Genomic DNA, 16,333 nt, shown 5'->3' with positions numbered 1-16,333 from the left:
AAATTCTGACATTTTTGGAAAGCTCTTAAGTTTAAAAAAAGCCTAAATGTTTTTAAGTATAAAACACATTGAGAAGACGTCATCCTAAGTTATGTTTAAAAGTGTCTGGCACCAGAAATGACCACTGAGTATTATTATACCCACGGGAAAAAAACAAAAAAAAAGAGAAAAACCGAAGAATCATTCAAGTGTCCCTGAATTTCAGAGCAGACACAGCCAATTTGGTTACTTTGTGTTGTTCTGTTCCTCCGGGGAAAAAAAAGTCATGAACATACACTCTTTAAGCTGTCTGTACTACATCATTACTATATATTATATATATAGTAATTATATATATATATAATATATATACTCGTGTACCTATTTCATTTGCCTCAATCTGGAATCACGTGGTTTCATGCAACACACCAGGAATCAAGCTTACTCATTAGATCATAGCTGGTGTAACATCAGTATCAAATCTTTTACTATACAGCAATTCAGCTTTGCTCAGCAAGCACCTCTGGGCTAGAATCCTTATTTCCCTCTTCGTTCAGTCTGGTTCCCATCTGTTGCCTCCATCGCTCTTGTCAGCCACCTTCTTCACATTGTGCCTCCACGAGGCGTTCAATGCTGAGACCGTATTTCTGTCAGCTTCTGGAGATAGCTCTGTGCTGCTGGCATCGAGAGAATGAACTGAACTGTCCTTTGACCTATCCGGTAGCAGCCATATCCCATCAGTCCAAAAACTGTTGCTTTTACGACAAGTTTGAAAATCTTACTCGAAGCTGATGGAGGAGGCACGCTGCAGCAGAAGATGCAAAACAATGTTAACGCCTGCACAGCTGGGAAGAACGGGCATTTCCCAACCAAACCAAGAATTGTTTCTCCCCTCCCTCTTAGTGCAGGAGACTGGGGGATCAGACGTGTCATGAATGAGCAATATGCCCTTTCTTGTTCAAGGGCTACATCCAAATTAAATAATAATAACAGAAATAATAATAAAAAACAAAGCTATTCCCAGTTATGTTAATATAAGCTAATATTACCTCCAAAAGAGCTGGCTTGAAAACGCAGCCACGTGCACAGGACCCTGTACCTACACTAACAGGCTCCACGGTACCTCAGCTCACCCCACACCTATAGCAGGCAAACATTGCAACCCGCATAATCCCCTCAGTGACAGTTCTCTGCATGACATTTCAAGGGAGTTCTCACCTATTTATGTTAAGAAAATGTTCCTAACGTATTTAGAAGCAGTCAGTTATAGTAGTACAAAAACATTATGGGCACAGTCCAATCCTGTCTGATGTGCTGACATTAGGATGCAAGGGAACCGAGTTTAGATCCATTTGCTTAAATTAGGGCAAAGTTATTAGTGGTAAGATTTTGCATGTTGAGGGAATATACAGGAAGAGCTTCAAAAACATACACATTGAACAAAGGATAGAGTAAAGGCATCCCTTTGTGCCTTTGTACATGCTTTTGTATCTACTCTTTGCCATTTCCAGTCCCTCAGTGCAATCTAAAGATCAATTCAGAGCCTAAAGTGAATAGTAAGATCTGCTCAGAGTCAGGTTCAGTGACAGAATCCAAAAACTGGAAGTCCGGGAAACGTGTATGTTTTGATTCAGATGATTCCCAAGACCATTTTGTAACACATAACACAGACTGTAAAAAAATAAGTCTTTAAAACTTCTCTCCTTAGGCAGATGAAAATCACTGACAAAAAACATAAATGCTCTGCTGCTGCACTGAAACAGCATAAAAGGAAAAAGTGTTTAATGAGAAACAAATCCTAATATAGTAATCTTCTCTGCATAATTTGCTTTTTATTATTTTAGAAAGTCAAACTAAAGCAATATTCAAGTCTTGGGGAAGATACTGGTAGTTCTTCCACTTAGTTATGCCTTAGCATGGTAAAGTCAGTCAAGTCAAAGAGCATGAGCTTTGATGAAACAGATCCTGTAGGTAAACATTTAGACGCGGTCAGATTTGGGGCTGTTCAGTTCTGAAGTGTCAGCAATACAACCAACGTTAACCACATAGTTACATGTATTCTTGCAAGTTAATTTTACAGGTTATTTGAGAAGGTGCAGAGGGATATGGATGTCTAGTTTGTGGGCCCAGGCTCGGCTTAGCCTCAGGAAAGACTTTGGCAAGGCTCCTGCACTCTTTCCATTTGTGGATCCAGATACCCCAAGTACCTGGATTTTACTCTCTAAAGCTTATTTTAGATGCCCAGGTACTCCATTTAGCCAGGGCATGCTATTGTATTTCAGAGCCTCTGATGAAACAGGAACACTGAGGTGCTTACATAAACACAGCAAATGGCTGTGATAAGATAAAGCACTAATATTTGAAAGGCTCTGCTATCCCAAACCACTGCAGACCGGTATTACCAGATCGTACTATAACCCCTCCTACATTTCTGACGTGCTGACCTTCGTGGCTTTGTAGGATACAGTCTGAACATTTTGGTTCTTTAGCTCTTTATTTTATAGAGCACACAGATCTATTTTAACAGCTACATTGGAGTGAGTTCTGCAGGCACGTGGCTTAGATCAGCCCGTGTTGAGCATATTCATTAAAACTTACTATTCCTTGATATCCAGTCAAAAAGCAGGTGATAAGCAACAGCAATAATCTTGCCAGAACCCACAGTGCCTGGCGCAACAAAAGCTTTGAATCTCACAGTTTGTATTTATCTAAGCTAGACTGGAAGCCTCGTTTTGTCACCTTCTACAAGTCTCATCTGAAGCCTCATTTGAAAAGCCTTACACGTGGATCAATAGGTTTTCTTCCTAAACAAGGGCATTTTCTCATCTTATTTCCCTCAATAGCCAACCAATTACATTCTTTTTTTCTTTGACAGTTTCTTTTCCTTTGCTGCACGCACAATCTGCACAGCCTGTCAGTGAGCTGACAGGGCAGGGAGTACAGCAGAGACATTTTTTTAAGCCACAACAACCAAGAAAACCCCAAAACCACTCACTGCAGACTTTCAGCAAGAGACGCTGTTGTGTCAGGACACAGGAAAGGACGACATACCTCATTATTTCCTGGATGTTCAAGTCAGAGTTCCAGTTCTTTTCAATTCCAGGTACGTGACCCATCCCAACCACACCAACTACAACAGCAGGGATGTATCTTCTAGGTTCAGCTAGGAAAGAAACAGAGACAATGGAATGCATCAGTAAAAGGACTGGTTTCTAGCTATAAACAAACAGTTAATAAGCAAGATTACAGAACAGCATTTTTTAAGCAGCAGGGGCTCCTCGTCCTACATCTTAGCAGCCAGCCACCATTAGACCACTTCAACACAGGCCAGTGCTCGCTCTCACTTCTGCTACCAACAAGATTTCACAACAGCCAGTGAAGTTGAAGTGTTCTTTCTGAAAGTTTTGAGGTTGGTTCCTCTCCCAGTGGAAAAATTGGCACCATGTCACAGTGAAAATAATTAACAGAAAAGCTTCTAAATAACGCACATCTTAACAAAACCACCTCTGGCACTGCCTCATTTACTAAGAGACTGAGACAGAGGACTTATCAATCAGATGATACACTTACGCTATTGTCTTTTGTGGCCCCACCTTTTATTTCAAATCCTTTTACTGCATATAAAACCCCTTCGGTTTCACAGACATTCACTGAACCAGTGATCCAGAGACTTTGATCTTAAGGCAAATGTAACAAAATTAAAGAGGCAGGTAAATTGCTATACAATTTTTGTGGCTCATGACCCACCAAGGACCAGCAACTAAACAAATTTTTCAGTCTGCTCCTTAGATCGAGTGACTGAAGGCATCCATGCCCACTTCAGCCACGCCACCTGCACTACCAGTGATATTAGTGTTTGGGGAAATCTCATTAAGGCAGCACTGAAGTAATGCTAGACAAGGGAGGTGCAAGAACACAAATTCAATCCCCTCGCTTTTTTGTGATTTTGCAATCACAAGACTGTGCCAGAGGTCTGCACTGAAGTGATTAAAATCAGTAACTACTTGAGTATGCATATATACACACACACAAATATATAAAGACAGGCACGTATACATGAATAAAGGAGATGCAGATCACACATGGCAGCAAATTACTTCCAAAGGCTAGAGAAATAGAATTATTTCTTATGCTTACAACTCGCTGAAACATGCAGAGTCTGTATTTGTCATAGACTCAGGAGCTCCTAGGAGCCCAATTTATCATAAGCAAAGCATGATGAATGCTGAAATTAGAGATAATTAGTTTAGCAGGAAATCTGTGCCTGAGCAGCTATTGGTGACAGTGAATTTGGTGAGACAGCGAGACAGGGAACACATGCCTTGTCTGTCCCATGCTGTGCTGCAATACCAGACGCCTGCCTTTTGAAGAAGTTGTCAGGCTAATCAGTGTTTTCCACTTTTCAATACCATAATGAGAAAAGAACCATCATTTAGAGCCTATTGCTCCGTGGAATTTCTTTGCTTCTATAGGAGGTTGCAGCAGGAGTAATACGCCTTTTAACTTTTCGAGCAGTGTCAGCTTCTGTGACATGCAGCATCTGTCTCGGATAAACCCACAGAACATCACAGATTTCCCAAGAACAACTGAAATTTGTAATAGCACACAAAAACCACATTGCTGGTTATGTTATCTGCTTTAAAACAATTACTTTCTGAAGCTCGAGGTAGTTCTATCTGCTTTGCTGCTTGCTTCAGCATGTAGGTCAAGTAAATATCCCGTTCAGAGACAATCGTTCGATGAAGATCAGGGAATTCTCCAATCATTTCTGCCATCATCTGCTCCAGCAAATCCTTCTGCTTGCATTTCTCCACATCATCTTTACTGAAAGAGAGGTAATTTTTCTCAGTATCGATGTCACACTTCCAAAGCCCAACACACACCAATAAATGAAGTGTTGCACACATCCACATAAGCCCACGCTGGACAGTTGTCCTCTCCCAGAGCAAAGCAGTCCGCACAGGCCTGCAAAGCTGGAGACTGATCAATGCCTCTGCAGCGAGGGCACAGGAAAGAAGGGAGGTCACCTGCCTTCAGGCACTTCAACCGAGTATTCACCCTTCCCAGTTTAAAAAACTGACTGCTCAACTGAGCAAAAGCACCAGGGCTTCAAAGCACAGAGTTATCCCGGTGCCCCACTTCCACTGTATATTCATAAGCTTAAAAAAAGGCAACGCAGCACTCCTGAGGAAGCAGATCTGATCGCTGAACGCACAGAGGCTCTATTTAAGGAACAAAACCACACGCTGTCAGGCACAGTCTGCAGGGATGGAAGGAGTTCTGCAGCCCTTCTGTCAGTCACAGCCTTCAGCAGGGAAGTAAAAGCTATCAATCAATTCCCTGAACGGAAGAATAGAAACGGGCAGGAAATAAGAACTGCAGGAGTGAATTTAATGAGCTTTTGTGTTATTATTGTTATTATTTTACATAGGTGCTGTTAACCTTCTGTTTGCAGCCACAGCTGAGGTCCAGTCATGGTTTGTGGCACCAGGATCATCTGGTTTTGCATCACTCTCTATTCAAGAATGATGTCAAGAAACTTCTTTTTAATACACTTGAGATCAGAAGGTACCACAAATGGCAGAGACAACTGAAGAAAGCCTTGCTAACTTTCAACAGACCACAGAAACAGACTGACACAAATCGGATTTTCAAGTACTCCATTTTCAGCAGAATCTCATGTTGATGGCTGAGTGAGCTTATCTACGCAACCACCCCCAGCAGCTTCCTAATTATAACCACCTCCCCTTCTCAACTCCTACCCACGTTACTTTTAAAATCATCGATGCTGCAAATCCACCAGTTGTACGGTAACAATTGGGGTGTTATGTTAAAGGTATAGTTAAGCACAATTATCCTATTTTTTCAGCTGAAAACTGAAATTATCTTGGGATGAATGAAAAATGTGAGAATTTGCTGAGAAATACATCCTCCAACACCCCCCAGAAGCACGCAAATAGCTGCATGTTGGTATTAGTCTATTAGTTAACAAAACTAATTGTAGTTAATGGATTGGAAGTAGGCCAAACTTTTACAGATGAACGTAACAAGTATTTACAGGAAACAACAATTAAGTAAACGCTAAGGCTGGGAAACAGAAGACTCGATTGTCCTTACTACAGTTTGAGCCCTGGCCCAATTTCACGTGGCTGAAAAAAACTGACATAGATTACTTCATGAGCTGCGTGGAGCTCCAGTCACAGGCACGGAGATCCAGGGACCACGTGCACTGGGAACCCATTTCTGGCAAGCCTCCCACCACTGCAAGTCTGGTAGGAGCAGATGGAATTTAGGAGGACAGCTGTGCGTGTTCTCACCCAGCTCAAGCAAGTTATCTCACACCTACTTGCGTCCAGAAGCAAAGAGGAAGCAAACTTGGCACAGTGGTTTCTTGAAAGGGCAGAGGAAACCAAACAAAGCAAGAGAAGAGCCATCTGAGAAGCATTACCCTAAGGCAAGAGTTCCTAACAGTGTCCCTTTATAAAGGTCATGTTCATTTAGAGTCAGACACATTGCCCACAAACTTAAAGGGTTTTCTCTTGTTCCCCAGCTCTGCTCAGATAGCAGATGATGTTGACTCAGTTCTTGAGCTGCCCTGATCCAGATGTGACTTAGCACAACAGGCCCAAGCCCTCTGGAAAACCTAAGGCAGTTGAAGCGAACATCCAGATTTACAATACCCACACGGTAGTACTGGGAAAAACTTTAATTTCTGCATTAAAAAATATATTTGAAAAATATTTTTAGTTATTATTCAATTATACACAGCACTGAATCTTTACTTCAGTATGATCCACAACCTGGACATAACGTATCCAAACACCACTAAACAAAGAGGTAACAGGATCAGAAAGCCAGCTTTCTTTAAATAACCTGGATTACTGATGTGTAGTTCGTATATTTATCTACGTATATTCGTATATTTATCTAATTTAAGGTTTTCCCACATCAGGTTGCGTACCAAGACCTTTGAGCTCCTACCAAGTCACACTGCAGAGCTGACCAATTCTCTGATAAACACACGGGATGTTTATTCATACCTGATTGGGTCAGATAAGAAGCAAAGGCCCCAAGCAAGCTTGACTTTCTGCCAGAAAGAAAGTGCAGCAATTGCTCTCTTAAACGTAACAGGGATGGGTCTGTCTCCAAGGTGAAATTTACAGAAAGGGACTTTACTAGCCTGGAAGAGAAGATATAAATTAGTACTCAAGCTGTACTAAAGGCATGGTACATTGGTACTAAGATAATGTTCATGTTATTATGTGATTTAGCTTAAAAAAAAGAACAAGTAGTGTCATACTTAAACATCAAGAAATATTTTGGCTTTTCAGTAAATAAACTTTCCAATATGCTCCTTCATAAAGGAATACATCAGCTAAAAGATGCAGTAGGTGTTACAGGAAAAAAAATGTTAAGCTGTAATTGCCCTCTTCATATGATGGGGCTCAATACCTTTTCAGGTCTGAATGAAATCCAAGGTAAAATGATTTTGGATGTTTTGCTTTTAACTAGGTTTGTGATCCCATCAAATCCTATTACTTTGTCACGATACGATACATTCAAGAAGGAGCTTATGAAACAAAAACTGGTGCTGGGTACCAGATGGCAACGCCAGGTGAGCCTTTGCTGTAGCTGAGGCTGACAAATTTTAGCACAGCAGAGAACTTCTTGGAAAATCTTTACTAAGCATACCTGTTTAAAAACCTCATACACACTTCTGAAGAGGATAGAGCAATAAATCTTTCTGGATGAATTAGAGTAAGTTTTCATTTACTAAAATCCTGACACCACAAATGGTATGACCAGCATCCATATCCCAAATTCAAAAATAGTTATCCAAGAGAAACAAAATAAACTGAAACAAATACCATCAGAATCATCACTTATCATTTAGTCTTTTTGGAGTTGTTTTCATGTCAGTTAGGGCTGTGAACCTCTGTACCTTTGAGTATACTTTGAAGCTGAAGATGGTTTTTACCACTTCACAGACTTCAGCAAAAGTACAGCCAGAGTTGCTCCTTTCTAGTCATTGAAAATGCCTTTATTTACTGACTCTGAGAGCAAAAGGCCAGGAATTTGACCTCGGAAAAACCATTTCAATTTCACACCTCTTTGAAAGCCTCCCTGAATTCTCCTCCTGGGGCCATTCCCAGCTGTTCTGTGATGTGAGCAGACACTTTCAGAAGCAGCATTTGCATCAATCCAGACATGACTCCATTCTGGCAAAAAAAAAAAAAAAAAAAAAAAAAAAGGAGAAAAACGTTAAAAAGAAATACCAACATACTGTGTGGATTTCTTAGAATAATGTACTGTTCAGTCATGAAAACATTAAATATCTTAGTGAAGAATAGACACTGACGCTACTTTTTGGAACGAATTCACTGATCAATACCACTCTTTTGTTTCAGCTTCTATCAGTTGTGAAGTGGCTTTTCACTCCAGTGTGCAGCCAGACTATCCTCCCTTTCAATTAACTAAAAAAAGGATGGGAAAGGACAGGAGAGCAGCCAGATTCTTCAGTTTACATTCATTCTACCTGATAGAAGAAAGTGTCTGAATGGCAGAACAGCTCATACACTACATTTATTTTTTCTTGATCTGGTTACAAGAAAAAAAAAAAAGCAAAGCACATTCCATTGAACACACAATGAATGCAGTCGCATTAGAGAGATAACTGAGAGGGAAATAGTGGTCTAATCATAAACACTTCCACAATCCCAGTGAAGCACTGGGCTGAACACTAGTTAGGTTAACAGCTGTAGGAACACAGAAAATTCAGGGTTGTGCAAGAATTTGATGTGCATGACTTCAGCACACGAAATTTTAGAAGGAAAACCTCAGTGCTGGGTCTGATGCACTCCCACAAGCACACTGGAGGCTCCTCCTTGCACAAAGAGTCCATTATAGAGACTTAAAATCCAGAGTTCTTTATTGAAGACAAGGACCTGATCTCCTACATACATTTAAGCAAAATTTTCCTTTCCTAGCCTTTCAAACAGGGACGAAAACACCCCTGGAAATCCACTCAGAGCTGTCCTGCACCAGTTGTTCTTACAACAAAGACCAAGTGGCTGAGTGTTACCTGTCTCCAAGAGCACCCCATCCCCTGTTACACATCTCCTGCAATTTGGCACCAGCCCGTACCGCTACTAAAAGGTGCGCATCCCCCTGCCTTGCTATAGTTTAATTTTCTGCTCTACCAGCAGCTTCATGTGACTAAAGCTGAGGTTACATAGGACAGCTTGAGTGAACAAGACTGCCTGAAGTTACCAGGGGAAGGTCCTGGTCTCCCCTCCCTGCTGCCACGGACATGCTCTAACAACCCACCCAGCGCGAGCTTTGATGCTTGTGCAACCTCTCCCCGAGTCGTAGGCAGCTCCTGCAGATAAGCAGATTCAGGAGTCACCAAGGACCAGAACTGGCAGGAGAGAGCAGCTGTTTTCAAAGCCAGTTGTGCAGCCGCTTCCCCACCAAACAAGTAAGCTAAGCAGAAGGGCAGGGCACTGGGCTCCTGGGGAGGGACAAGAAGAAAGAGAGCAGGGAAAATAAAGGTCTTCAGCATCCTCGAGACTGAGAAGAGTCTGGGAGAGAAGGGTTTCCAGAAGTTCAGGAAAAAACAACTCAAAGAAAACGAAGAAAATGCAGCCTGAGGTCATTTGTGGGCTCTCACACCCTTCAGGATCAGATTTTTGAAGTCTGCATTTTACCCAGCGATGGCTAACAAAGGGCTGCATCTCTGAAGTGTGTCTGAGCCGTTCTTGCTCTTAACCTCCACAAGACCCAGTGCCTGCCACATTCGCTCAGCATCACTGAGATAAGAGGTGACAGGCAGCAGCACGGAGCAGCAACCAGCACCAACCGGCCAGAAAGCGTGGGGGATAAAGAGCAAAATGCAGGAACAACACCGGGAGCAAAACACCGAGAGGTTATTAGCAATACCAGGTTATTCCACGCCTGATAAAGAGAAGATGACTGCAGGAGAACAATAAATCCTGCGTGGCTGGCACCCACAGCTCACAGGTTAGCTGTGACAGCCACAAAGCAGTGCACACATGGAAGGAAACGGCTGCTCAGGCAGAGGAATGCCGAGCTGTTAGCACACAGGGCAGAGAACGAAATACCAATTTTATCAGCCTGACATTCCACAGTCAGAAAGCAAGAAAAATGAGGGGGATTATCAGGAAAGGAACAAAATAGAAACGTGCTACTGTACCATCGTAGCTGGACTTGTGCCTTGAAGACAAAATATGTGAACTAGTAAAGTGCAAAAGAAATACCAAGCGTAGGGGAAGAGATCAAACACTGCACGCTCCTGAGGTTTGGGAACAGATGAGTGAGCAAGGTAAGAGCAGAGCTGACATCATGACTAGAATGGGGACAGTGAGCAGGATGGGAGAACTGGAATACCCTGGCAAAGTGGGACTGCAGGTTCTGATGCTTTTCTCCAGGCATCTGCTATTGGCAACTGTCAGAGGCCTCCTGGAGGACACAAACCTTCCCTCGGGCTCAGCACAGCCACGCTCCCGCTGTTATGGAGAGCACAGCCTGATGAGCGGGGCTTGCAGCTGCCCTGACTCTGTGACAAGTTGCAGATCCAACACCGACTGCAGAACTGCAGGCAGGAACAAGCAGCGTGTATTTTAGACCTCGGGGTTTCTTCTTTACGAAAAAAGAAAGAAAACCAACACTAAATGGCACGGATGCAGCCCTGTACAAACACAGCCTGGCTATGTGGAAACTGGAACTGGTTTCCCTGCCGCTGCAAATCCACTGGAGGTTAGACTTCAGGCACAAGCTACTGCAGCCCACGTGGGTCTGTATGAATATGCTCTTCACCTACCAACTCCCAGTATATTTTATTTAACAGCTAATCCTGCAGGTTACCTAAGCACAGAGGGATGCATTATGCTGTGCAAGAGTTTTTTCACTGGCCAGAAGCACAATAAAAATCACTATGATACATTCCTGCAGAGGTAACTTGTCCTAAAGGAGTAGGTTAAAAAAAAACAAGTCAGGTTGATCTAAAGGTTTGACAAAGGAGAAAGAGGGCTGGTGGCAGCAGGGAATACGGTTTCCCACCTCCTCCTTTGTGCCAGGACCAGCAGACAGCCACGTAGGGACATACAGCTAAACAGCAAGCCTTATTCAGGCTGCCACGTGCTCCTGGGAGCTCTGCTATGGACACAGGAAAGCGGAAACATGAAGCTGGGGAGCAGGGATGACAAAACCAGCCTTACCAGTTCGATTTAAGCCACCTGTTACTCTGCAGCTCAGGTGATCCACATCTCAGCCAGATCCCAGTCTGCACTAGGTTGCTTTAATGGAAAGCAAACAGGTGGCTCTCTGCAAACCCCAGGAAGGGTTTTGAAATCGGAGGTGGGGCTGGAGGGAGGCTCTTTTTAACCCACAGCACTTGTTGGATAAGCTGTGAATACCAGGGATCCACAGCAGGCCTGCAACAGTTTCATCTTAACACTCTGCCCATTTTCAAACTTTAATTATGACTAATAAAACGTAATTTTACTGCTTAAAGTTTATACAAGCAGTTCTAAAAAGACACTATTCTTTTGCTGATTTGGTATTCCAGGATGAGAGTAACAAGCAGTTTTGACTTCTGGTGTAACTTCTGGGTCTGGATAAGTTTTTATTTGTTAACCTGTTACTATTTGCACTATCCCTTGTGAGGAAAGACATTAAGATTGAGCTATGACAATAGGGGAAGGATCCTTGTGTTATTCTCTGGTTTTGGAGCCAACACAGCCTGCAGTTCCTACTGGCTGCACAGAGGATCACTTCCAGTCCTGGTAGAAACTCCTACTTACAAAGCTGCCATCATGAATTTACAACAGAGAAAAAAAATCTGCTATTCTATTTCTGTTGCCCTTTTCTTCTTAACAGAGGAAAAAACAACTTAATACAGCACAAACTGCATTTAGCTTTGCCTAAAGATAAAAAAAAGCTTCCATGCTTGTTTACTGGGTCAGAATATCCACAACAATCAGAGCAGCGTAGTCGAGAAGATGCATTATTTTGGTTACACGCATCAAAACCCTCCACTTTCCCCCAAATAAACAGATGGATGCAATAATTCCTGCAACATGCAAGTGTTTTGCAATCTTCTAGCCTTTGATGGAACATAAGGAAAGAAAACAGGAAATGCACATTATTGCCTAACTGTGTGAGTCACAGAGACTGCACTGAAACACTACGTGCATGTACACAAACAGAAACACATTAAACACAGCACACTTGTCCCTAGCCACTCCTCACACTTCCTACATGGAGGAATTATATTCCCACAAGAGCTGCAATCCTGAAAGTTTCCCAATGACATCAATAAAAATAATTTATGAACTTGTTCATTCAAACGGGCACTGGAAAAAACTTTTGACTTGCCCAGATACTACCATTGCACCCAAACATCCCATCACCATTTTAAAATCAACTTTGTGTTAAAATTACTTAAATGCAAGCTAACGAGGTGAAACCGAGAACTACAGGACAAAACTTGTTTTGCACTCCCACATCCAAAACAGCGCCAAACTGCCAGACCAGCTGCAGTTTGAAGGATAATAATCTACTCTTTGCTGCCCAGCTTTTCCAAAAGTCTTTGTCAAGACCTACAGGCAATGAGGAACTGCTCAGAAATTGAGTGGAATTAATAAAAAGACACAAAAGAGAAATACACTAAGGTGGAGGAATGCAACCATTTTGGACCTAACTAGGTCCCTGCAGACAGTATCAACATTAAGTGCTCCTTGTGATACAGTTGCAGATTGCAGGGGTAACAGCCCTATTTAAATGGACCAGTGGAACTCTACAATTAAATACTTAAATTTGTGTCCTGGGAGCGGAACAACTGTTAAACACAGAAGAGTGCTCCTGAGGTCAACACTTGGCCATACGATCCTGTGGTGCAACCTAAGCCCCCAACATTTGAGCTAAAGACAAAGCACCACTCTTAACTTTGCCACAGTCATGGTACCCTCTAGGTGCTAAGTGAACTTCTGGGTTCACCCTGCTGAACACCATTAGGCTCCCAGCTGGTGGGAGGTGTTTTTAGTTGCAATTTGACAAATCACTCTTAGCACAAACCTTTAATTCTCACTGCGGGACCCATACCTGCTTTATAGCTTGCTGCAGTTTTTCCAGATTTATTTCTTTGGCTTCTTTTAGCAATGTCCTTTCGTCCATCTTTAACATGGAAACTCTGTACTGGCACAGCTCCACCACAACCACATCAGGCTGCACTTCTTGTATTGTCTGAAAAAGATGATTTCATTTACACCAATTTAGGAAAGATTAAAAAGAAGTGCAGCCAATATAGATATTTTCATGAGGAAAAAGGACCTAAAAGCACGTTCCAACAATTATTTTCAATTAAATAGCAATGAAAGGGTAAGACTCCACCAAATAGCTATTTATTAAGACAAACAAAGGAAGAAAATAAGTGAATTGATTTAGCTACTGGATGTTTTGGGACAAGAATAGGGAGAAAAAAAATATTCTGGGGAAAAAATAGATCAAGATGTCTAACTTTTTTCTTTCACGTTAGAAAAGTCCTTTTTGTTTGTGACCAATTGCAGTCTGATTTAGAACAAGCTTTGTAAGAGCCAGAGTTGATGGTTCTGGCACAGGATTCCTCTCCTTCTGGCACCCAGAGAATAACGCCAGTCTAAACTGCAGACGTTGCATGAGGTGTAGTATGAAATAGCTCCTACTTTTACTAGTGCTTCAGAGCTACTTGTACATTGGACTCCATTCTCACATTTTGGGCAGCACGGTTTGACAACTCATTATACATCCCATGCACAAAGAAGCTGAGAACTCCTTTCTGTTCTAGGCTTTGCATCCTCTTGGCACACTCCCATCACATGCAGACACACTGCTGGTGTTATTCTATATTCTTTAGAGGACAAAACGAAAAAAATGGGATTGGAGAGCAAAGCATTGCTTAAAAAAAGTACTGAGATGATACAGGTATCTTTTAGTTCATCCCACCGTGCTGTCAGCCCTTCAACATCTACTTTGAGAAACAAAACCTGGAGCTTGCAAAAAAAACAAGTCAGAGAGCTGGACTTTGCTCTGCTTTGTGACATACTTCATGATAAAGTTAACAGCATTAACACCACGCTGCTAAAAGGCTCCCACTTCCTACCTACCTTCACTACATCCTTTTTGCTGCTGTCACTGAAGTGGGCTGTTCCAACCACATACACTTTAGAACCATCCTCGGTGTCGAGCTCAGTCACAGTGCTTGGTAAAGAAGGCTTTTTCTGCCTCTTCTTCATCTTCATCTCCAGAAGGATTTTAAATGCCTCTGCATCAGCTAGAAAGGGCAAGAAAAAAAAAAAAAAGAAAAGCGCACATGACTATGAAATGCAAGTAAAAAAGACCGAAAATAAAAATGTCACCACTAAACAGCAGAGCAGAGCTAAAAGGCCATGATTTACCGCTGTAATCTTACATTCAATTCTGAGGCTACATCATTGAGAGTGCCACCACTGGAGAGGCTGCCTCCAAGCATGGGTCTCAGTCCAGGTTTCCTACCCTGTGGACACTGGGACAGGTTGTCCACGCAGTTCAGTAAGGGAAAGAGAGAAGCTGTGTGGCAGGTGAGGTGGATAGAGAAGCAAAGAATACTTAGAAAAGGTATACACCAGGTCGGGAAAAAAAAGCATTTCTTAAATTCTAGAACAAAAACGTTCCCTTTCATAATTTTATCTGTATAAACAACAGCAATATATTTATACTGGTACAAATATGTTGGTAAAGTCACCTGTACGTACTGGATGGAGCATGTAGGATACCTTCCAGTACCAGTCTTAGCCTTAGCCTTTAGCCAGGGATCAGCATACAATTGGAAATTAAACCTTAACAGGCATTTGGGTCAGGAAATCAGTGGTTCTTCTCTGGTGTCAACAACAAACTGATTAAGACCAAAATGGTACAACACGAATTCAGGCCATCTGTAAAAAGCTTGCAGCAGAAAACTGGAAGATCTATCGATTCCATCACAGTCGCTCATGAAATGCCAGAAAGCCCAATCAGCTGAGACGGAGAAGCTTCAATTTTACATCAGTGGAAAATACAGTTAACTTTGTGTGAGTTTTCTTTAAGTTTCAATGAAACTTAAAAAACAAAACAAAAAAAAAAAAAACGTATCAAATAGGAAAATAGAGTTTTGTTTCCAACCAACTCTGCAGCAAGCTGCTGCAGAAGTTAACTGAGGTTTGAAAGGGCAGAATCTAGGAATAGGATCACAGTCCCAGCAGAAAAAGGTCAGCAAGCAGTTTACAGGTGGGATGAGAAAGACAGAGAAAATTACAGCCTCCCGTGACATATTCTTTCTTTTCACTCTGCAGGACAGATCTGGGGCAACATGAGCACACCAAATACTTATCTCACAGGACTTTATGTCAAAACCAAACCAAAACAGAACAAAAGCCACCCTCCAACGTCCTTTCAGTTAGCATTTTAGCAGCCTACTACTTCCTGGTCAATACCCAAGAACATGGTGTGTTGCAGTCAGTATGGTCTGATCGAAGACCATGTTGCTGCCAAAGCAGATGGTGATGCTAAGGAGGCGGTGGGGAAGACATGACTGTAAAAGGAAGGAGAAGGGGTAAGGCCATTGCATTTGTAGCACTCCCAGTCACACAGTCATAAAAGCAGCTGTTTAGAGCAACCAAGATCTACCTAATCAAATTGCTTGTCTCCCACAGCAGTCAAAAGAGTATCTGTGGAAGAGTAAGAACCAGGGAAGCATGCATGATACTTTCTCCAAATACCTAGCCTCCAGGCACTTATGGTTGATTCCCTGAGCTGGAAGGGGTTTCTACATATTCAGTAACCCTTAAAGGACTTCCTTTCCTGTTGATTTTTCCAGCCTCCACCTCATACATATGTTCAGAACCAGACTGTATTACGTTTCATGTGAAGAAAAACCATTACAACAGTGAAGTAACGGATGTTATCAGTGAGGATATATTCAAGGAAAACATTCTCAGGAGCAGCTACAGTTTTTTATGAAACCAAACTCTATATATAGAGGAAAAAAAGCAACATAAATTAATGTGCTTCTTTAGGTCTGAGTGCCTTTCCCATAGCTTTACTTAAGGCTCTGTTCGCTCCCATGATTTTCTTCTCCAATCTGCAGTCCCAAGGGATTATTCAGCAACTTCAGCATTATAATAATGCTGCATGCTAATTTGCCCTAAGGTGGTTCTTTGCTTGTTTTTTTGCCAGAAAACACAATCTGAATGTTCCTATTGTTCAGAAAGGAAGACTGTATATATTAACGTCACAACATTATATCAATAAAGAGAAAGCAAATCCTAAGTAGCCTTTATTT

General features: G+C 42.0%; 1 protein-coding gene across 3 annotated transcripts in view; it reads right to left on the bottom strand.

The window, feature by feature from the left end:
• Positions 1 to 200: 200 nt before the first annotated feature.
• The window catches only part of TRABD (TraB domain containing), a 29,085-nt gene continuing 12,952 nt past the window's right edge, over positions 201 to 16,333 (bottom strand). For 2 of the 3 annotated variants that reach the window (XM_032208002.1, XM_032208003.1), the window contains exons 4-10: positions 14,142 to 14,308; positions 13,102 to 13,242; positions 8,088 to 8,198; positions 7,020 to 7,159; positions 4,631 to 4,803; positions 3,031 to 3,142; positions 201 to 784 (exon numbers count right to left, since the gene is read on the bottom strand). In XM_032208002.1, coding sequence (XP_032063893.1) covers positions 607 to 784; positions 3,031 to 3,142; positions 4,631 to 4,803; positions 7,020 to 7,159; positions 8,088 to 8,198; positions 13,102 to 13,242; positions 14,142 to 14,308 — 1,022 coding nt within the window. In that variant the 3' untranslated portion in view covers positions 201 to 606. Of the gene's footprint in view, positions 785 to 3,030; positions 3,143 to 4,630; positions 4,804 to 7,019; positions 7,160 to 8,087; positions 8,199 to 13,101; positions 13,243 to 14,141; positions 14,309 to 14,446; positions 15,064 to 16,333 lie in introns of those variants that run through there. The other variant, XM_032208004.1, reaches the window with a different exon arrangement.

Source organism: Aythya fuligula, chromosome 1, assembly GCF_009819795.1.
Source record: "Aythya fuligula isolate bAytFul2 chromosome 1, bAytFul2.pri, whole genome shotgun sequence".
Taxonomy (NCBI): domain Eukaryota; kingdom Metazoa; phylum Chordata; class Aves; order Anseriformes; family Anatidae; genus Aythya; species Aythya fuligula.
This window is presented reverse-complemented; position numbering and strand designations above follow the sequence as displayed.